This window comes from Oncorhynchus clarkii, unplaced genomic scaffold (genome assembly GCF_045791955.1).
Source record: "Oncorhynchus clarkii lewisi isolate Uvic-CL-2024 unplaced genomic scaffold, UVic_Ocla_1.0 unplaced_contig_13380_pilon_pilon, whole genome shotgun sequence".
NCBI classification, from domain to species: Eukaryota; Metazoa; Chordata; class Actinopteri; order Salmoniformes; family Salmonidae; genus Oncorhynchus; species Oncorhynchus clarkii.
Genome location: NW_027258580.1, coordinates 33,587 through 56,230, shown reverse-complemented (window position 1 = coordinate 56,230; position 22,644 = coordinate 33,587). Strand labels below are relative to the sequence as shown.

The 22,644-nt window shown below is 44.2% G+C and overlaps 1 protein-coding gene across 1 annotated transcript in view; it reads right to left on the bottom strand.

Annotated features, from left to right (window-relative positions):
• Positions 1 to 22,644, bottom strand: part of LOC139397411 (histone lysine acetyltransferase CREBBP-like) — a 50,823-nt gene that overhangs the window by 5,043 nt on the left and 23,136 nt on the right. Inside the window, exons 2-4 of the mRNA XM_071144138.1 lie at positions 16,551 to 17,125; positions 3,704 to 3,907; positions 2,109 to 2,358 (exon numbers count right to left, since the gene is read on the bottom strand). Coding sequence (XP_071000239.1) covers positions 2,109 to 2,358; positions 3,704 to 3,907; positions 16,551 to 17,125 — 1,029 coding nt within the window. The remainder of the gene's footprint in view (positions 1 to 2,108; positions 2,359 to 3,703; positions 3,908 to 16,550; positions 17,126 to 22,644) is intronic.

Genomic DNA, 22,644 nt, shown 5'->3' with positions numbered 1-22,644 from the left:
GATTTGATTTAGACCCAGGGAATGGAAGCAAATGGTTGTGGAGGAAGACTCCAATAACAGCATGATTAGGGGCTTTAGAGACACACGGTGGTGAACATGCTACTGATACCAATGCATTAACTTAAGTGGAAGTTTCAGATTCATCCCTTCAAGAGTATAAAAGAGATCATTCTACTCCTGTTAACATCAAATAAGTCTCATCCCAGAGTTTATATTACTTAAAGAAAAGCCTCAAGTATTTGAGTTATCATTAATAAATTAGGGCTAGGGTCTATTTTCCTGAATTTCTGCCTGACTGACGTGCCCAAAGTAAACTGCCTGTTACTCAGGCCTAGCATTGGATAGAAAACACTGATGTTTGTAGAAATGTTAAAATAATGTATGCGACTATAACACAACTGATATAGTCGAAAATCTAAAGAAAAACCCAACCATAATTATTATTAGTTTTATGTCCCAGGCTCTTATAATGGAAAGCTATGGGTCCTATGCAATTCTAGCTCCCAGATTGCAATTCCTATGGCTTCCACTAGATGTCTTTGTTCAAGGTTTCAGGCTTGTTTCTTACAAAATTAGTAAGAATTAGGAGTTTTGGCACAAAGAGTCTCAGTGGAAAATCTATTTGTTCGCGCGAGACAGAGAACACACGCCTGCCAATTTCACTTTTCTATTGAAAAAACTTCATTCTGTATGAAAAATTATAGTTTATTTACATTTTAGCGTACCTGAGGATTAAATAGAAACGTAGTTTGACTTGTTTGAACAAAGTTTATCGGTAGCTCTTTGGATTCCTTTGTCTGTTGAAAGAGTGGATTACTGAAATCGATGGCGCCAACTAAACAGACCTTTTGGGATATAAAGAAGGATTTTATCTAACAAAACAAGCATTCATGTTGTAGCTGGGACCCTTGAGATTGCAAACAGAGGAAGATTTTCAAAAGTAAGCAATTTATTTAAATCGCCATTTGTGATTTCATGAAGCCTGTGCTGGTTCAAAAATATGTTGTGGGGCATCGTCCTCAAACAATTGCATGGTATGCTTTCGCTGTAAAGCCAACTGTTTATCGGACAATGCAGTTAGATTAACAAGAATTTAAGATTTTAAATGATATAAGATACTTTTACGTTCATAAATGTTTAATATTACGATTATTTATTTGAATTGCTAGCGGGCTATCCCACAGGGCTAGTAGGTACGTGAGATATTACACCACAAAATGTTAAAACAAATACAACATTGGAACCGGCAAACCCAAACAACAAGGCCATTTAAACAAATAATCACTAATATAAACCATTTTAAAAACATGTAAACAGCACAACCCAATTAAAACCGGATGAGACCTAGAACATCATATATCCTCATTTGACCCCATAGCCATTAAAACACATTACCAATATGACTGGCACCTCAGGGGTTAAAAGTCAGAGGCCATCGACCTAGAGACACCCTTTAATGTCCAGAGCAGCACGGGGCGGCAGGAAAGCGCCGTAGCCACCCAGACTCAGTGTGGAGACTAAAGCCACTTGAGTATTTACATTAGGCCTAAGCACCCAGACAGGCTTTTAAAACAAGCCCCGGGATTTATAGCTGCTGGTGTCCTCACTATTAATATAGGCTGGAGCGGGATTTCAGTCAGTCACCGGGGCAAATAGGAGGGAGGGAATGGAAGACAATGGTTATTTCCAAATTAATCTTTCCTCAATTCTGCAAATCCTCTCTTCACTTCCTCCTCAAAACACACAGAGAAGGTCAGAGGGCAGGGACCTTCAACCTTCTCCTCCAATACGGTTGAGAAGTAGTTGAGCAGATAGGATGCCGGGAACAGCAGAAAGACTAATTCATATGGAGCCATGGAGAAAGAGGAGAGAGGGGCTTTGGACACAGCAGCACAGAGAAAGATAACCAACTTGACTTCAACGTCAATCAACAAACTATAGCCTTCTAAACAGCAGAAGAAGATATAAATGTCTCTTACATTAAATGGAGTAAAGCTGATATCCCGTTGGACATTAACGAGTGTGTGTTCAATCATATTCACACAGGCTCAGTCCCCCAACACTTATCCAGCAACCAACACCACAACCCCCCTTCCCCAGACACTCACCCTGGCAGGACTTGCCGGCCTGGCAGTGGGTCATGTGGTTGAGGACGTTCTTCATGGTGCGGCAGTGTGGCAGGGCGCAGGCCCGCACCTCCCCGTTGGCCTGCTCCCGCCGCTGGCACTTGTGGGCGTGGAGCAGCAGGACCAGCTGTTGCTGGATGAGCTTGCGCTTCTCTGGGTCGGCCGTGTGGCTCGCAGTCGCTGCAGACACCCCACCGCCAGGGACCATGGAGGGTACCTGCTGCATCTGGGCCTTGGGAGGGAAACGCAACAAATAAGTGAGGCAGACTGGATTTATTTGAAACTTAGCTTGAACCCAATTACTTGAATTGGAACTGGGTTGCTTGAATTGTATCCCTGAACCGTTTATATTGAAATGGAATCACCCAATCCCGGTAATTAAGCCTACTTATACAAGTACATTACTTTCACAATTTGAAAAAGAAAAGCTGATCTACATAAACACATTTATGCCGAGATCAACGGGGTGAGGTTTGATTAGGGAGAAAGAGGGAAAACACTTGTGTGAGAAAGACAAAGAGCGGAGGGCGGCAGGGGGAAGAGTGGTGAACAGAGAAAGAACGATTCCCAGACAGAATAATGGGCGGCAGCCAGTGAATTAATCAAAAAGAAATAAAAGCCGACCCCCCCCCCCCCCTCAAAAGGCCTGGTAAACATCCAACTATTTCACATAAGACTCCATTAACCTTTAACCAAAATAGAAACACAACTATTTCCTCTGTAATGAGTTCATTAGGCCCTTTTCCTGTTCCTGGGAGAGAGATTTGCATGCAGTATTTACTCAGTGCCTTGAAAGAGACCCTTCTCTTTTTCTCTTCCTCTTTCCCTCATTCTCTCTCTCTCTCTGTACAACAATATTCTGAGTGGAGTGTCTTTTAACAAATGTTTCCCCTTCCAACAATCTCTCATTCTGCATTCCAGGCCTGGTTTTTGGAGATGGAAGAGAAATGTGTCAGAATAATTGTTCCAATACCGTGGCATTGGGAACTGCAGCGTTATTCAAAGTCAATGCAGAGACTAATGGACTCAGACTTCGGGAGAGTTGTCACTACGTGAGACTAAATCTGAAAGGATTTGATAGGCAGGGGGTCATTTTCACCGTATTGCTTCAACCAATCCTCCCATAGTACGTAGGATCTAGGGGTTAATGATAGGGGTTTTAGAGACCAGTCCTCTAACCAGGGCCTAATCTAATCTCTTCAGTGTTCAAACATCTGAAAGGACTAGGTAGGTAGGCACATTAATATGATGATGGCTTCACTTAACCCTCTGATAAACTGAGTGGAGATTCCAACATATCTTTTGTATAGTCAGTACTTTCATATGTGAGAACACCAGGAGGGTAGGGGCAAGGTAACAAGTCTGAAACACAAAGGCATGGGGACCACATCAGATCTGAGAGCTGATTTTTTGTGGCCCCCAGACAGATATCGGATTCCAACTGTTTAAGGGGGCGAGACGAAGAGGCTCGAGATCCAAATGGAAACAGATCTTTCCCAGAATCCTCCGTTTAGGTCATCGTGTAAACTTACCGCAGGTTTGCATTTCTCCTTTTCTACAAAGTTGGAGGAACTTACCAGGTTTGGCATGCTACTGGCCCCTTTCAGGTCACTGGGGAAGGGGGGCAGGCTGTTGGCCCCTTTCAGGTCACTGGGGAAGGGGGGCAGGCTGTTGGCAAGGGCTGCCTTGTTCCGGAGCTGCTGCTGGGCGTTCACCCCCATCTGCTGCTGGGCCCCGCCTTGACCGTACTGCTGCCCAAAAGGACTGCCAGCCATACCCATCTACAGAGAGACAAGGGATTAGGACCATCTCTGAGGTGAACCAGGTCTCTTCTCTATTCATGAGTTTCAAAATGGGTCAAGAAGGACCAGGACAATGTATGATTTGGGACTGTAAAACGAACCTATTGGGTTCAAATGAAATTGGGCCCCAACACTGCAAAGCCCAGCCACAGGTTTCCCTACTGCACACAATACCAAAGAGCCTGGTGTTTTAGCACTGATTCCATGGGGATTGTCTAGAAGGGGAGAATGACATGCAATGGTGGGTCTGCCGGTTGACATCTGTCTCTCCGTGGTTGAGATAAGAGGAAGTGGCCCCTGTTACAAGGCCTCCCCAAATCACGCCATCTCTCAACCACAACATGTGATAGTAAACAAGGGAGCACCTAAACCTAACACAGGCTAGGTATAGATATGAATATATGTCTTACAAGTTACTTGTAGATGATTACACATGTCGGATCTTGTGGACGAGCTCATTGAAATGGATGAAAATAGGAGAGAGCGGTCAGATGCAGTGTGACTTATTTCAACAGGTCTTTGTCCCCCCCATCGTTATAACTGCCAACCCCAAAATCAGGCAAATAAGGAAACAGAGGTATGAAAGAAACATTTCCCCATGAGTGGCTGCCAAATCCCATCCATTTATCTATCCATCTACCATCATTAAACTTCATTGACTAGCTTTTCAATGTGAGTTGAACACATAAAAAACACTATTTCAGAGACAATGGGTGGTGCAAGATCTGCTGCAGGCATGGACAGAATAGTTAGGTGCGCGGCTACAATCTCTTTAGAATAAATAAAAAAACACTAATTTTGATCTTCCAATATGACCAATAAGGTTGAAAACATGCAATTATGACATCTACAATGAGTATACCAAACCTTAGAAACACCTTCCTAATATTGAGTTGCAACCCCATTTGCCCTCCACATGCCCTGACAAATTCAGGCTAAGGCCTCTAAGGTGTCGAAAGCGTTCCACAGGGATGCTGGCCCCTGTTGTGTCAAGTTGGCTGGATGTCTTTTGGGTGGTAGACCATTGTTGATACACACGGGAAACTGTTGAGCGTGAAAAACACAGCAGCGTTGCAGTTCTTGACACAAACCGGTGCGCCTGGCACCTACTGCCACACCTCATTCAAAGGCCTTTACAGTGCATTCGGAAAGTATTAATTGTGTTATGTTACATCCTTATACTAAAATGGATAGACTTGTTTTTCCCCCCACATCAATCTGCACACGATACCCCAAAATGACAAAGCAAAAACAGGTTTAGATTGAAAGATCACATTTACAAAAGTATTCAGACCCTTTACTCCGTACTTTGTTGAAGCACCTTTGTCAGCGATTACAGCCTTTGCGTCTTCTTGGGTAAAACACTACAAACTTGGCACACCTGTATTTGGGGAGTTTCTCCCATTCTCCGCAGATCATCTCAAGCTCGTCAGGTTGGATGGGGAGCGTTGCGCTACATATATTTTCACAGATGATCGACCGGGTTCAAGTCCAGGCCACTCAAGGACATTAAGAGACTGTCCCAAAGCCACTCCTGCGTTGTCTTGGGTGTGTGCTTAGAGTCGTTGGAAGGTGAACCTTCCTGTTGGAAGGTGAACTTCGACCCAGTCTGAGGTCCTGAGCTCTCTGGAGCAGGTTTCATCAAGGATCTCGCTGTACTTTGTTCCATTCATCTTTTCCTCAATCCTGACTAGTCTCCCAGTCCCTGCCGCTGAAAAACATCCCCACAGCGTGATGCTGCCACCAACATGCTTCACTGTAGGGATGGTGCCCGGTTTCCTCCAGACCCCGGGCTTGGCATTCAGGCCAAAGAGTTCAAACTTGGTTTCATCAGACCAGAGAATCTTGTTTCTCATGTTCTGAGAGTCCCGTAGGTGTCTTTTGGCAAACTCCAAGTGGGCTGTTATGTGCCTTTTACTGAAGAGTGGCTTCCGTTTGGCCACTCTACCATAAAGGCCTGATGGAGTGGTGGAGTCCTGCAGAGATGGTTGCCCTTCTGGAAGGTTCTCCCATCTCCACAGAGAAACTCTGGAGCGCTGTCAGAGAGAACATTGGGTTCTTGGTCACCTCCCTGACCAAGGCCCTTCTCCCCCAATCGCTCAGTTTGGCCAGGCGACCAGATCTCGGAAGAGTCTTGGTGGTTCCAAACTTCTTCCATTCAAGAATGACGGAGGCCACTGAATTTTTTGGGTACCCTTCCCCAGATCTGTGCCTCGACACAATCCTGTCAGAGCTCTACGGACAATTCCTTCAACAGCATTACTTGGTTTATGCTCTGACATGCACTGTCAACTGTGGGACCTTATATAGACAGGTATTTGCCTTTCCAAATCATGTCCAATCATTTAAATTTACCACAGGCGGCCTCCAACCAAGTTGTAGAAACATCTCAAGGATGATCAAAGGAAACAGGATGCACCTGAGCTCAATTTCAAGTCTATTAGCAAAGGGTCTGAATACTTATGTAAATAAAAATACATTTTCTACAATTTTGAAAAACTTTTTTCACATTGTCATGGGGTATTGTGTGTAGATTGATGAAGAAAAACATTTATTGAATCCATTTTAGAATAAGGCTGTAACGTAACAACATGTGGAAAAGGGAAAGGGGGTTGAATACTTTACGCATGGACTGTACATCATTTGTATTCCCCATTCACCCTCTGAATGACACACATACACAATCCATGTCTCAATTGTCTTAAGGCTTAAAAATCCTTCTTTAACCTGTCTCCTCCCCTTCATCTACACTGATTGAAGTGGATTTAACAAGTGACATCAATAAAGGATCATAGCTTTCACATGGATTCACCTGGTCAGTCTATGTCATGGATTCACCTGGTCAGTCTGTGTCATGGATTCCCCTGGTCAGTCTGTGTCATGGATTCCCCTGGTCAGTCTGTGTCATGGATTCCCCTGGTCAGTCTGTGTCATGGATTCCCCTGGTCAGTCTGTGTCATGGATTCCCCTGGTCAGTCTGTGTCATGGATTCACCTGGTCAGTCTGTGTCATGGATTCACCTGGTCAGTCTGTGTCATGGATTCACCTGGTCAGTCTGTGTCATGGATTCCCCTGGTCAGTCTGTGTCATGGATTCCCCTGGTCAGTCTGTGTCATGGATTCCCCTGGTCAGTCTGTGTCGTGGATTCCCCTGGTCAGTCTGTGTCGTGGATTCCCCTGGTCAGTCTGTGTCGTGGATTCCCCTGGTCAGTCTGTGTCGTGGATTCCCCTGGTCAGTCTGTGTCGTGGATTCCCCTGGTCAGTCTGTGTCGTGGATTCCCCTGGTCAGTCTGTGTCGTGGATTCCCCTGGTCAGTCTGTGTCGTGGATTCCCCTGGTCAGTCTGTGTCGTGGATTCCCCTGGTCAGTCTGTGTCGTGGATTCCCCTGGTCAGTCTGTGTCATGGATTCCCCTGGTCAGTCTGTGTCATGGATTCCCCTGGTCAGTCTGTGTCATGGATTCCCCTGGTCAGTCTGTGTCATGGATTCCCCTGGTCAGTCTGTGTCATGGATTCCCCTGGTCAGTCTGTGTCATGGATTCCCCTGGTCAGTCTGTGTCATGGATTCCCCTGGTCAGTCTGTGTCATGGATTCCCCTGGTCAGTCTGTGTCATGGATTCCCCTGGTCAGTCTGTGTCATGGATTCCCCTGGTCAGTCTGTGTCATGGATTCCCCTGGTCAGTCTGTGTCATGGATTCCCCTGGTCAGTCTGTGTCATGGATTCCCCTGCTCAGTCTGTGTCATGGATTCCCCTGGTCAGTCTGTGTCATGGATTCCCCTGGTCAGTCTGTGTCATGGATTCCCCTGGTCAGTCTGTGTCATGGATTCACCTGGTCAGTCTGTGTCATGGATTCCCCTGGTCAGTCTGTGTCATGGATTCCCCTGGTCAGTCTGTGTCATGGATTCCCCTGGTCAGTCTGTGTCATGGATTCCCCTGGTCAGTCTGTGTCATGGATTCCCCTGGTCAGTCTGTGTCATGGATTCCCCTGGTCAGTCTGTGTCATGGATTCCCCTGGTCAGTCTGTGTCATGGATTCCCCTGGTCAGTCTGTGTCATGGATTCCCCTGGTCAGTCTGTGTCATGGATTCCCCTGGTCAGTCTGTGTCATGGATTCCCCTGGTCAGTCTATGTCATGGATTCACCTGGTCAGTCTATGTCATGGATTCCCCTGGTCAGTCTATGTCATGGATTCACCTGGTCAGTCTATGTCATGGAAAGAGCAGGCGTTCCTAATGTTTTGTCAGTGTATAGCTCAGGTCTTCAAGTGTCAATCAGCAGTTACCTCATCCATTTTTGGACTTTATGATATGTACCCAATAAATACTTCACTAGCTTACAATGTCGTACCCCATCAGAACCCAAAATATAAGCTTGTTTTACCCCAATGTTTGTAAACAAATTAAATGTAAACAAACACTGTTTAGCCGCAAATCATGGTTAAAACTATACTTTTGATATCAAAGCGAGTCCTTGCATCCAAAGCAAAGCAAAGCTCTGTCTTTGAATTAGAGAATGATTACATTTCCCCAGCCCAATCCCTCAGATTTTTACCGAAACAGGGGCGAGGAGATCATTTGTTATCGTTTCAACTGCTGATTGCCACTTCAGTATGTTGGATGACTAGCAATCGAGCATAATGACCTAATCCCCATTTCTAGTCCATCCCTCTCCTGGTGTGCATGTGTACACAGCCCTGCCTGCTCTGCTCTAGCAGCATGCTCCTCTACTGTGCTCCACTGTGCTTAGTGGCGAGGAGGCTCTCCCGCCGTTGTCAGCGCTCCAGCAGACAGATGAAAGAGCCAGAGACCAGCAGCATTGTAGCCACGCTCAACAGCTGAGCTCTAGTCTGCCCCACCCCCTACATACAGTGGAGCTCTGAAACGCCGAGTTCCGCTCTGCCTCACGTTCACTTTAGTCTCCCACAAACAAACGGTCTCACGCGCCTGGGCTAGCACAGGCACGCACACGCTTACTGACTGGCTAACACACTTCAAGCTTGAACTTTTTACACGCAGGCCAACTCTAGACCCTCCCTAGCTCTGACACACACACTCCTTCCTACCTGAGCTGTTATTTAGCACATCTTCCATAGTCACAACAGCTTTAGGACGCCCCAACACACACTCTTTTTATCATACCGGTACTGAAGATTATACAGTTGGCATTTCAAAATACTCCAGTATACAGTATACCACCCAAGCATAAAACACACACAACAGCGCAGGGGAATCAACTCCCAACTTCTAACTAGAGCGAACATGCACTAAAAAGTAATACATTCAAAACACACCCCAGACAGATGTGGAGACGGCCTCTGAAATAGCCGCGTTCCCTCTCTCCATCCCTCGCTCCTCCTCCTTTCTCTCCTTCCACACACACACACCTTAACATGATTTACAGCTCCATTATGAGCCAAGGGGCCGGGAGGACCAGCACACACACACAAAATTGGAAGAGAAAGAAGAAAATAAGGAGAAAGAAAAAGAATGAAGGTAAACTAGAGAGAGGAAGAGAATGTTAGAGGGACAGCGAGAGAGAAAGAGGACTCACTGAGAATGAATGAGAAAGAAAACAAAATAGAGAATGAGAGAGTTCACATGCCCTATGCCAAACCGCTTGAATTTCTTTGAATGGCATTGGTAGCAGTACTGTAGCTAACGGAAACAACGACAGACCTGAGAGTATACCAGGCTGTGGTTGTCTCTGTTTCAAATAGCTGTCTCATGGCCAGACCACAAACCCAAAGGCTCTTTTACGTGCAACCAGTGCCACCATTGCAGAACTATCGCACAGGAAAAGTCTTCTGTTGACAGCTTCTAAAATGGATTATTACGTCAAGTACTTCATTAACTGTAAAACCACTCATGTCATCTACAGATTGGAATGTCCACAGTGCAAGGTGTTCTACATTGGATGGACAAAGAGACGCCTTCAAGACCACTTAGCGGAACACAAGTACGCCATACGGGTTGGCAATGAAGACGACCCCATGGCAAGGCACTACAAGTCCTTACACCATGGCAACCCTGCCTCCCTACAAGCTATGGGTATTGATCATGTTCCAGCCTCAATTAGTAAAGGGGACCGTCTTAAACAGCTAAACCAAAGGGAAAGTTTTGGGATTTACAAACTACAGGCCACTAAGTACCCTGGTTTAAATGAAGATATGGGTTTACAAATTACATGCCACTAAGTACCCTGGTTTAAATGATATGGATTTACAAATTACATGCCACTAAGTACCCTGGTTTAAATGAAGATATGAATTTACAAATTACATGCCACTAAATACCCTGGTTTAAATGATATGGATTTATAAATGACATGCCACTAAGTACCCTGGTTTAAATGATATGGATTTATAAATTACATGCCACTAAGTACCCTGGTTTAAATGAAGAAATGAATTTACAAATTACATGCCACTAAATACCCTGGTTTAAATGAAGATATGGATTTCTCACCTTTCCTGTAGGGTTGTGAGAGGTCCATTTTCTGTCATCTAGTGGACATTTTGCTCTATTGCCCTCAGCTATGTTTAGACTGTTTTCCATGTTTGCTGTGTTCCAGTGTACTATGGAATAGACAGCTCTCCTATTCTTGACACTTTGCCCAGTCACATTTAAAGGTTAGAACTACCTTTCTAGGCGTTCTGATGCTTCTTGCTTGGAGTTGAATTTGTTGATAACATATGTACAGTATTTCACTTTTTAATGTGTATAGTAACGCTTACTAGATGTTGTCCAATAAATTCTGTAACCACTCCCCTTCAAATCAGAGCTGACAGGAAAAGCTGTTCAAAAGAGGATATTATCATTTCTTTGTACTCCCTGAGGAAGACCATGCAGAGGAAATGAATCAGAGTTATTAATGTTCCATTGAACATGCCATACAGATAGGCATTTTAATTCATTATATGAAGTGCCTTGGTCCTCCTCGTTTTTTGATGACCAATGTACCCCTTTAACCTCTCTGCGCACCGAACCCGTTAGCGGGATTAAATTCGACAACATACGGTGATCGCTACAAAAATAGTCATATTAACCTGTTGGGTCGACCAAACCCGGATCCGGGATTCTATTTACAGACCTAAGCTCATTACCATAGCGCCCCTAGAGATCCAACAGGTTAAACATTAATGAAAATAAAAGTGTCTCACATGGGTCGAAAGCCTAGAATCTTGCTAATCCAACTGCGTTGTCAGATTTAAAAAATGATTTACTGCAAAAGAATACAATGTGATTATCTGAGGATAGAGCCCCATAAAAAACAACTATTTCAACCAGCACAGGCGTAACATAATCACAAACTGCATTAAAATAAATAGTTTACCTTTGACCATCTTCCTCTGTTTGCAATCCCAATGCTCAATGTTACACAATGAATGGTCTTTTATTTGATCAAATACATTTTTATAGCCTAACAGGAAACATTTTGTGAACCGCTTGTGTCGTGAATTCCGTCTCATTCCATTTTCGACGACACATTCGATGTAAATACACAAACGAAACATGACTTTTCCAGTCATGTTTGGTTTCATTGCAATCAACTGGTTTTTTTGTAACACAACCAAACCTGATGGGTCATTTCGCGGGACGTATTGAGTGAAAGAAACCGAGTAACGGTAACAAGTAACAAGTAATGACATCATTGTGCACCAATGATATGACCGCTCTTTCGTTGATTGACTGTATTTTAACCCAATGACCACTGATCATCTTGAAATCTAGCTGGGTAGATAGCCAATGAGCTGAGGTAAACGGCAATATGTAATGTTTATGTGTTGGAAGACCAACCCATGTAGTAAACTCTGGCGTAAAGAGGGTCATTCGCCATTAAAGTTTCATACCGGAAGGAGCAACGCATGTTACGCACAACATTGTTTTGGTAAAGCGCGTCTTCAGCTGTTTATATCTCAATCAGTATGGCGACTAAGTCAGGGAAAGCTAAATCGGAGTACAGATGTACACACAATTTTAGAAGAAATTGATCGGGAAAATGAGACAGATTGTTGTAGGACGATTAATTTAGCGATTCCCAAATGGAGGAATATTTTTTTAACGGAGAGGACATCGTTTTGGACTGGTAAGTTTCTCATGCCAATGCCGTTGTTTGAAATGAATAATATAAAATATTATTTGTGAAATTAAATAGCCTATTTGAGGCTGTTGAGGGGAGGGCAGGCCCACAACAATGGCCAAAGTGAAATGAAGACAGTAGATACAGCTGGTCTGTTGTAATATAATAAAGACAGATCTAGCTGGTCTATCATAATATAATAGAGACAGTAGATCTAGCTGAAATGTCATAATATAAAAGACAGATCTAGCAGGTCATAATATATTCAACCTTATGCACTTCAACCTTCAACCACTTTATATATTTCTGTTTATTATACCTGTTGATACAGGGCTCATATGTGAAACTATTCTAACTGAACATTTTCTTTCACAGTGACACCGACTCCGAATGGGAGCCCCCAGTGCCAAGGTGTCCATCCCCCACTGAAGCTGGTTCATCCAGCTCCTGCCACAAGTGGTGTTCATCTGCCTAAATGTATTTCTGCAGGCATGGATGTGCCTCAGGGCCAAAAGGGCACAGCATGGAGGCGTCGCTGTGTTCTTTGCAAAATGAAGTTCCCCATCACCTGCACCACGAGCTTGGTGACCCTCTGCTTTACAGCAGAAAGAGACTGCTGTGGCACCTGGCATCAGCAGCACAATATTGTGTAGAGGACTGAGGGTCTTCCAAATATTTTGGTATTTTGAATATAGTTATTCCATTCAAAAATGTATAACTTCACCAATTTGGCCACTTGGGTACATTTGGGCTACTTGTGTGGGACACCTGGGTAACTTCATGATAAATGTCATGTAGCACACTCATTTTGGAAGTTATCAGTCTGAAACTTTGCACAAGTACTGTTGCCCTCTTATATTTTTCACTGAAATTGTCCCCATCATCCTATCTGACTGTTTGTTTTGTCTTGTTCATTTTAAAGATGATACAACAATAAAAATGAAAAAAAATGTATGGTTTTTCCATTGTATTATCTAAACCAGATCTATTGTGTGATATTCTCCTACATTCAATTCACATTTACACAAACTTCAGAGTGTTCTCTTTCAAATGAAATCAAGAATATGCATATCCTTGGTTCTGTGCCTGAGCTACAGGCAGTTAGATTTGGGTATGTCTTCAGGCGGAAATTGAAAAAAGTAGGGGGGTAGCTCTAAGATGTTAACCAAAGAGAACCTTCTGTCTTCCAAAATCTACTATTGTGTACCTTAGCAGCACTTCCCTTCCCCCTCTTTTTACTAGAAGTTGTCTCATGTTGTTGTGCCTACTGAACCGTCCTACTGATTCTCACAGACCACCACATCTCTGTGAATGGCAACAGTAGGTGTACTCTAGCTAGCAGGGGTGCTGTATTTACACTGAAATTACTTTTCTCTTCAATTAGAAACATTTGGAATGAGGATTTTTGTTTGGTCTACTGTGTGAATGAATGGAATTGACCCCTAACCTGCTTCTGATTCAGACAGATACTAAGAACGCAGGACTGACACTCTGGTGTCTGCCACACTTCAGCAGCATGCGTTAGTCTTGTGGCAGCTGTGCAATGTCAATACTGCCAGAGCCAGCTCTTTTATCTAGCAACCACAGCCTAACCAACGTACCATGGCATGTACACACTATCCTCCACGGCTTGAAATCCCTCTTTCTCCTGGCAGTAGGTTAGATGGTGAAGATACACCCAGGGTTGACCCTGCTACTGTTGCCTAACTATGGAACATTCGCAGAGAACTGGAGACATGATGTTACTCCCTGTCAGTACTGTGTAAGAAAGCAATGCCAGACAGTCACGTGTGTCAGCGAGCCCGGGGGTTTGTTTTATGTGGTGACAGCCTGCATGTGTCGAGTCTGTATGAACTAGCAAGCTGGTTTCCCCGTAGTTTCCTGTCAAACCACAACAGTAGCAGAGAAAATCCGTAGACATCCCTGAAACTAGCACTACCACACAACTACTACGCACTTTTCACAAATCAACAGATAAAGCTTGTCTTTCTCTAAACACTACTATGCTTTCTCAGACTTGTCATCATTACAAACAATCTCCCTTCACCCACCTATATCCACATTCCAAAACAACTCGAAGCAGGTAAATAGTAGGCCTAAGTCTATGGGATATTAATGAAATACCAAGCTAGAATCAAGTTACAGGCCTAACCATAGCATTCAAATTAAATATATGGGCCTAACTCTCCATGCTTTAGCCTCAGCCTTACCTACAAGCGAGACAGGCGGGGGAACACCTATACACCGACCTCAGAGCAGACAGCAGGCTGACTCCAGTTGCTCCAACCAGCTAAGCCAAGCAAGGGAATCCAGTAGATAATGTTAGCATTGATCCGCTATGGAGACCTCTGACTACAGTAGCTATAGGAAAAATCCTGTTATTGGAAAAGACTATTCGGAGGTCAGCCTGTGCTCCTAACATGCTATGAAAGGTCATTTCTTCTGTCCTGGAGGGATGTATTCAACACCCCAGCTGGGTGTCCTGTTCCTCCAAAAATCCCAGGGTAAGATTACAGATGGATGTGCATATGGTGGGTGGGAGACAAGGATGCATCAGAGAGAGAGACCCAACAGATGCATGTGTACATGTACTGACCAACAGGGATTATAGCGCTCAATCGGTACAAGAACAATGCACACTCACACTGAGCAGGAAATCCCTGTTCCAAACAGAGACATGACTTTGAATCTCATAGCTCAACAGTGATATGAGCTGGGATACCAGAGCTGTACCAACGATTCTGTCACCAAACCAACAAGCTTCCTATCTGGACAGACAGATGTACTGATGCAAAGCACGCATGAAACAGACAGCCATGATGCCATGAACAAGCCATTACAAAGCGTTGCTCCCAGAGCACGGGAAGACTGTGGGACACAGTAAAGCAAGGACATCATTTCCCACTCCCATCTGTGTCAAGCCTGGATGAATATAATGAAATAAAAGGTAAATATACAGTACCAGTCAAAAGTTGACAACTTTTCTTTATTTGTACCATTTCCTACATTGTAGAATAATAGTGAAGACATCAAAACTATGAAATCCTGTAGTAACCAAAAATTGTTTTATATTTGAGATTATTCTAAGTAGCCACCCTTTGCCTTGATGACAGCTTTGCACATACTTGGCACTCTGTCAGCCAGCTTCATGAGGTAGTCACTTGGAATGCATTTCAATTAACAGATTTGCCTTGTTAAAAGTTCATGTTTGAGCCAATCGGTTGTTGTGACATGGTGGGAGTGGTATACAGAAGATAGCCCATATTATGGCAAATACAGCTCAAATAAGCAAAGAGAAATGGCAGTCTATCATTACTTTCAGACAGAAAATTAAGAACTTTGAAAGCTTCTTCAAGTGCAGTCGCAAAAACCATCAAGCGCAATGATGAAACTGGCTCTCATGAGGACCGCCACAGGAAAGGACGATGCAGAATTCTCTGCAGCAGAGGATAAATTAATTTGAGTTACCAGCCTCAGAAATTGCAGCCCAAATAAATGCTTCAGAGTTAAAGTAACAGACATCTTAACAACTGTTCAGAGGAGACTGCATGAATCAGGCCTTCATGGTCGAGTTGCTGCAAAGAAACCACTACTAACGGACACCAATAAGAAAAGGGGACTTGCTTGGGCCAAGAAACACAAGCAATGAACATTACACCGGTGGAAATATGTCCTTTGGTCTGATGAGTCCAATTTTTGGTCCCAATAGCCGTGTCTTTGTGAGATGCAGCGATACGCCATCGCATCTGGTTTGCGCTTAGTGGGACTATCATTTGTTTTTCAACAGGACAATGACCAAACACACCTCCAGGCCTTGTAAGGGCTATTTGACCAAAAAGAAGTGATGGCGTGCTGCATCAGATGACCTAGCCTCCACAATCACCCGACCTAAACAACAATTGAGATGGTTTGGGATGAGTTGGAACGCAGAGTGAAAGAAAAGCAGCCAACAAGTGCTCAGCATAAGTGGGAACTCCTTCAAGACTGTTGAAAAAACATTCCAGGTGAAGCTGGTTGAGAGAATGCCAAGAGTGTGCAAAAGCTGTCAAGGCAAAGGGTGGCTACTTTGAAGAATCTCAAATATTAAGTATATTTTGATTTGTTTAACACTTTCTTGTTTACTAGATGATTCCATATGTGTTATTTCATAGTTTTGATGTCTTCATTATTATTCTATAGTAAAAATAAAGAAAAACCCTTGAGTGAGTAAATGTGTCCAAACTTGACAGGTGCTGTATATATAAATGACCAATGTATTTACTCCAGTTTTACAATCACAAATCATAGGCCATGGCAATGAGTTTTCCTGACCAGACTAGTCAAAACCCTCGGTCCCGAGTGAAGCCAGACAATGAGTTTTCCTGACCAGACTAGTCAAAACCCTCGGTCCCGAGTGAAGCCAGACAATGAGTTTTCCTGACCAGACTAGTCAAAACCCTCGGTCCCGAGTGAAGCCAGACAATGAGTTTTCCTGACCAGACTAGTCAAAACCCTCGGTCCCGAGTGAAGCCAGACAGTAAACAGACAGTACATGCACCAACACTCACCTTATTCATGTTGCTAGCCTGCTGGGCGTTCATGGCGTTGTGAGCTCCCATCTGCCCTCCTCCCTGAGCCAGAGTCTCAGCCAGCACACTGCTGCCTCCCGGCCCCACGCCCCCCCCAGCACCCTGCATGGCCTGGACCTGGTACTGCTGCAGCCCCAGCCTGCCCCGTCCTGCCGGCCCCAGGGCCCCGTTCATCACCTGGCCCGGCATCCCGTGTCCATGGCTGTTCATCATGGCCTGGTTGAAGCCCACCATGGAGCCGTTGCCTTGTTGTCCGCTGGCGGGGCTTCCTTTCTGGGCTTGGTTGGGCGAGCCCTGGCCCATGGGGACTTTCCCCATCATGGGGCCCATGCCACCGGACCCAGCACCGCCCGCTCTCAGGAGCTCAGACAGCTGCTTGTGTTTGGCGGCAGCGTCAGGGACCATGGAGCCCAGGCCCCGGGGACCTCCTCCAGGCACTCCTCCCCCACCGCCAGGGGCACCGTTGGAGGGCATGCCCATCAGGCCACCCAGGTCCCCATTTGGGATCAGCTCGTCTGGGAGGTCATTCTCCAGGTCGAACAGCGACACCAGGTCTAATGGGAGAAAAATTTAGTTTAGAAGGCGTGGTTTCTACACCTGTTCTCTCAGTAACTTTCAGTCATGATTTGTCTGTTGTGCTCGTTTGACAAGAAACTGTCCAAAGGAAAAAACACATTACCATCAAACGATTTCTACACTACAAACACCTTCTATACCTGGCATACTCCAACCGGGCAGAAGCATTGCTTTGCAAAAAAAAATAAGACGGCAGTGTCAAAATCGAATTGTTGCTGTCAACATTAAAATGAAGGGAAAGTCCCCACAGAACAGAATAGTATCCAATTCACAGATAGTCAAAACGGCAGTCAGAGTGAGATAAAGGCTTAGGTCAGTTTACCATCAGCCTGCCTGACTGTTAGCGTGGCTGTCAAAAGTTACCAAATGTCCAAATATAGTCCAGGAACAGAACGGACGACAGTCCTGCCTTTGCACAATGCACAAACACGCCCTTACTGAAAGTCACATTTAGTACTGACGAACACCACAACAGGGCACACACACACACGACCTACACAACCGACACACACAACTGCCCTACACAGACAACCTACACAGACCGACACACACAAGCTAGACACACACACAACCTACACACACAACCTACACACACAACCCACACCTACACACACAACCTACACACACACAACCCACACCTACACACACACAACCCACACCTACACACACACAACCCACACCTACACAACACAACCCACACACACAACCCACACCTACACAACCCACACACTAGAGGTCGACAGATTATGATTTTTCAACGCCGATACCGACACCGATTATTGGAGGACCAAAAAAGCCGATACCGATTAAAATCGGCCAATTTTTTTATTTGTAATAATGACAATTACAACAATACTGAATTAACACTAATTTTAACTTATAGTAAATCAATAAAATAAATTTAGCCTCAAATAAATTATGAAACATGTTCAATTTGGTTTAAATAATGCAAAAACAAAGTGATGGAGAAGAAAGTAATATGTGCCATGTAAAAATGTGTGCCATGTAAAAAAGCTAACGTTTAAGTTCTTTGCTCAGAACATGAGAACATATGAAAGTTGGTGGTTCCTTTTAACATGAGACTTCAATATTCCAAGGTAAGAGGTTTTAGGTTGTAGTTAATATAGTATTTATAGGACCATTTCTCTCTATACCATTTGTATTTCATATACCTTTCACTATTGGATGTTCTTAAAGGCACTTTAGTATTGCCAGTGTAACAGTATAGCTTCCATCCCTCTCCTCTCCCCTACTTGGGCTCGAACCAGGAACACATCGACAACAGCCACACTCGAAGCATCGTTACCCATTGCTCCACAAAAGCCGCGGCCCTTGCAGCGCAAGGGGAATAACTACTCCAAATCTAAAAGCGAGTGACGTTTGAAACAGTATTAGCGCACACCCAGCTAACTAGCTAGCCCTTTCACATTGGTTACACCAGCCATTAGGCTGATAGGCTCGAAGTCATAAACAGCACTGTGCTTGCGAAGAGCTGCTGGCAAAAAGCACCAATGTGCTGTTTGAATTAATGATTACGGGCCTGCTGCTGCTCAGTCAGACTGCTCTATCAAATCAGACTTAATTATAACATAACACAGAAATACGAGCCTTTAGTCATTAATATGATCAAATCCGGAAACTATCATTTCGAAAACAAAACGTTTATTATTTCAGTGAAATACCGAACCGTTCGGTATTTTATCTAACGGGTGGCATCCCTAAGTCTAAATATTCTTGTTACATTGCAAAACTTTCAATGTATGTCATAATTACGTAAAATTCTGGCAAATAAGTTTGCAATGAGCCAGGCAGCCCAAACTGTTGCATATACCCTGACTCTGCGTGCAATGAACGCAAGAGAAATGACAATTTCACCTAGTTAACATTGCCTGCTAAACTGGATGAGTAGTTATAACTAGTGATTATGATTGATTGTTTTTATAAGATAAGTTTAATGCTAGCTAGCAATTTACCTTGGCTTCTACTGCATTCGCGTAATGAAAACCATTAAATCGGTCGACCTCTACTACACACACACACACACAACCTAGACACAGACCGACACACACACACACAACCGACACACACACACACAGACCGACACACACACACACACAGACCGACACACACACACACACACAGACCGACACACACACACAGACCGACACACACACACAACCGACACACACACACAGACCGACACACACACACAACCGACACACACACACAACCGACACACACACACACACACACACAACCGACACACACACACACCCGACACAGACCGACACACACACAACCGACACACACACACACACCCGACACACACACACACACCCGACACACACACCCGACACACACACACACACCCGACACACACACACACACCCGACACACACACACACACACCCACACACACACACACACCCGACACACACACACACCCGACACACACACACACCCGACACACACACACAACCGACACACACCGACACACACAACCTACACAGACCGACACACACAACCTACACAGACCGACACACACAACCTACACAGACCGACACACACAACCTACACAGACCGACACACACAACCTACACAGACCGACACACACAACCTACACAGACCGACACACACAACCTACACAGACCGACACACACAACCTACACAGACCGACACACACAACCTACACAGACCGACACACACAACCTACACAGACCGACACACACAACCTACACAGACCGACACACACAACCTACACAGACCGACACACACAACCTACACAGACCGACACACACAACCTACACAGACCGACACACACAACCTACACAGACCGACACACACAACCTACACAGACCGACACACACAACCTACACAGACCGACACACACAACCTACACAGACCGACACACACAACCTACACAGACCGACACACACAACCTACACAGACCGACACACACAACCTACACAGACCGACACACACAACCTACACAGACCGACACACACAACCTACACAGACCGACACACAATCCCAGCTGCTGGATATGCTAGCTTAATCTACCCCTTCCTCTCTCTGCTGCTGGAGTGTGGCCCACATGCTAATCTAGGACTGAAGAACTGCAGTCTGCTTGGAAGCTGTGCCAAGACTGGGTGTGTGTGTGGGTTTCTGCTCCCCCTTGTTCACTGCATAGAGGTCCCAAGGCAATTCCTAAAAATAGCCTAGCCGTGTACCTGGGTTTCCACTGGGGAAATGTGGTGCCTGACATTTGACTGGCAGCATTTTACATGTGCCTAACATTTTTGAAATTTACCGGACCCATGTGCATTGGGTGCGTAACCCAATTAGGGCATCAACCCACGGTGCTCAGAATGATATCTGTCAGAGGTCAGAACCTTGTAATACCAGGATGTAGGATGGGACATAAACCTAACAACTTCAATTAGTAATCTCTCTTACCAGAGAAAATTAATTATATTAAATGAGAATACATCTCAGTGTTCACCTAATAGCAGGAACAACTCCATCTAGGTGGTCAGAACCAGGTAATATAAGGATGTATGACGCAAAAATAAATTTAACGATATCAATAATTAATTTATCTTAACAGGATCTAAAAAAAATGATTTTTTTTTACTGAGAATACATTACATAGGATGAAGCAATACTTCAAATGCCGCAGCTCCATACTACTTGCCTGACAGAGAACTGATCATATACACTCGTTGTTGGGGAGGGATTGGCAAGGGGTGTGGGGGGGTCCAGAGGTGACTTTGGACCCTTTCATTGGATTCATCATGTCTAACTCCTTGTTACAAAAAAGTTTGGGTCAAATGCTGTGTTAACCTCTTTGATCTCTAGGGGCGCTATTTCATTTTTGGATAAAAAACGTTCTCGTTTTAAGCGCGATATTTTGTCACGAAAAGATGCTCGACTATGCATATTCTTGACAGTTTTTGAAAGAAAACTGAAGTTTCAGAATCTGCAAAGATATTGTCTGTAAGTGCCCCAGAACTCATTCTACAGGCGAAACCAAGATGATGCGTCAACCAGGAAAAAAGCAGAATCTCTGAAGCTCTGTTTTCCATTGTCTCCTTATATGGCTGTGATTGCGCAAGGAATGAGCCTACACTTTCTGTCGTTCCCCCCAAGGTGTTAGCAGCATTGTGACGTATTTGTAGGCATATCATTGGAAGATTGACCATAAGAGACTACATTTTCCAAGTGTCCGCCTGGTGTCCTGCGTGGAATTCGGTGCGCAAACGCCAGCTGCTTGTACTTCTCCATTTGATTGAGGGGAGAAACCATGCTTCCACGAACGATATATCATTGAAGAGATATGTGAAAAACACCTTGAGGATTGATTCTAAACAACGTTTGCCATGTTTTCAGTCGATATTATAGAGTTAATTTGGAAAAAAGTTCGCGTTTTGAGGACTGAATTTTCGTTTTTTTTTTGGTAGCCAAATGTGATGTGCAAAACGGAGCTATTTCTAATACACAAAGAATCTTTTTGGGAAAAACTGAGCATCTGCTATCTAACTGAGAGTCTCCTCATTGAAAACATTCAAAGTTCTTCAAAGGTAAATGATTTTATTTGAAGGCTTTTATGTTTTTGTTGAAATCTTGCGTGCTGGATGCTAACGCTAACGCTAAATGCTACACTAGCTAGCCACTTTTACACAAATGATTGTTTTCCTATGGTTGAGAAGCATATTTTGAAAATCTGAGATGACAGTGTTGTTTACAAAAGGCTAAGCTTGAGAGATGGCATATTTATTTCATTTCATTTGCGATTTTCATGAATAGTTAACGTTGCGTTATGGTAATGAGCTTAGGTCTGTAAATAGAATCCCGGATCCGGGTTTGGTAGACGCAACAGGTTTTAAGTACCATATTTATTAAATATAATATATTTTGAGGTGAAATTACACTATAGACATGCCTCATAAAACGTTCAGGTTTCAAACAATTAAGTAAGTTTTCAAACTGCATACTGCAATGCTCATTGCAAAGTGCTATGTGATGTACTTGAAGCCTGCCTATCGTTGCCTGTGCATTTGAATGGCGAATTGAAAAGCGTGCTTCAATTACCATCGTATATATTTTCAAACCATGGCCATCAAAACGTTTTTTAACAAGCAATTATACTTAGAATTGTTGGGCAATGATTGGGCTTATAAAAGCATGTTGCACTCCAGCAGCAACGAACGTTCCGTTGGAGTTGAAGCAGCAGCTCTCGCACTGTCTGATAGATTTTCTTCTTAGGTTCTGTAAACCGTGCGTGTTAGTGGTGCATGGGTCCGCTGTTTGTTCACCCGCCCGAAATCGCTAATAACCCATCCGCAACCACCCGACTATATGTGATAAAGTGAAAATCTGGAGGCCCACACCCAACCCTCACACGCAAATATAGAAAAATGCACTCGAGGCTACAGTCAGACTGCAAAACGATTTGACGGAGTGCAAGATACTGTTTTGCCTGATTTAGACAATTTTG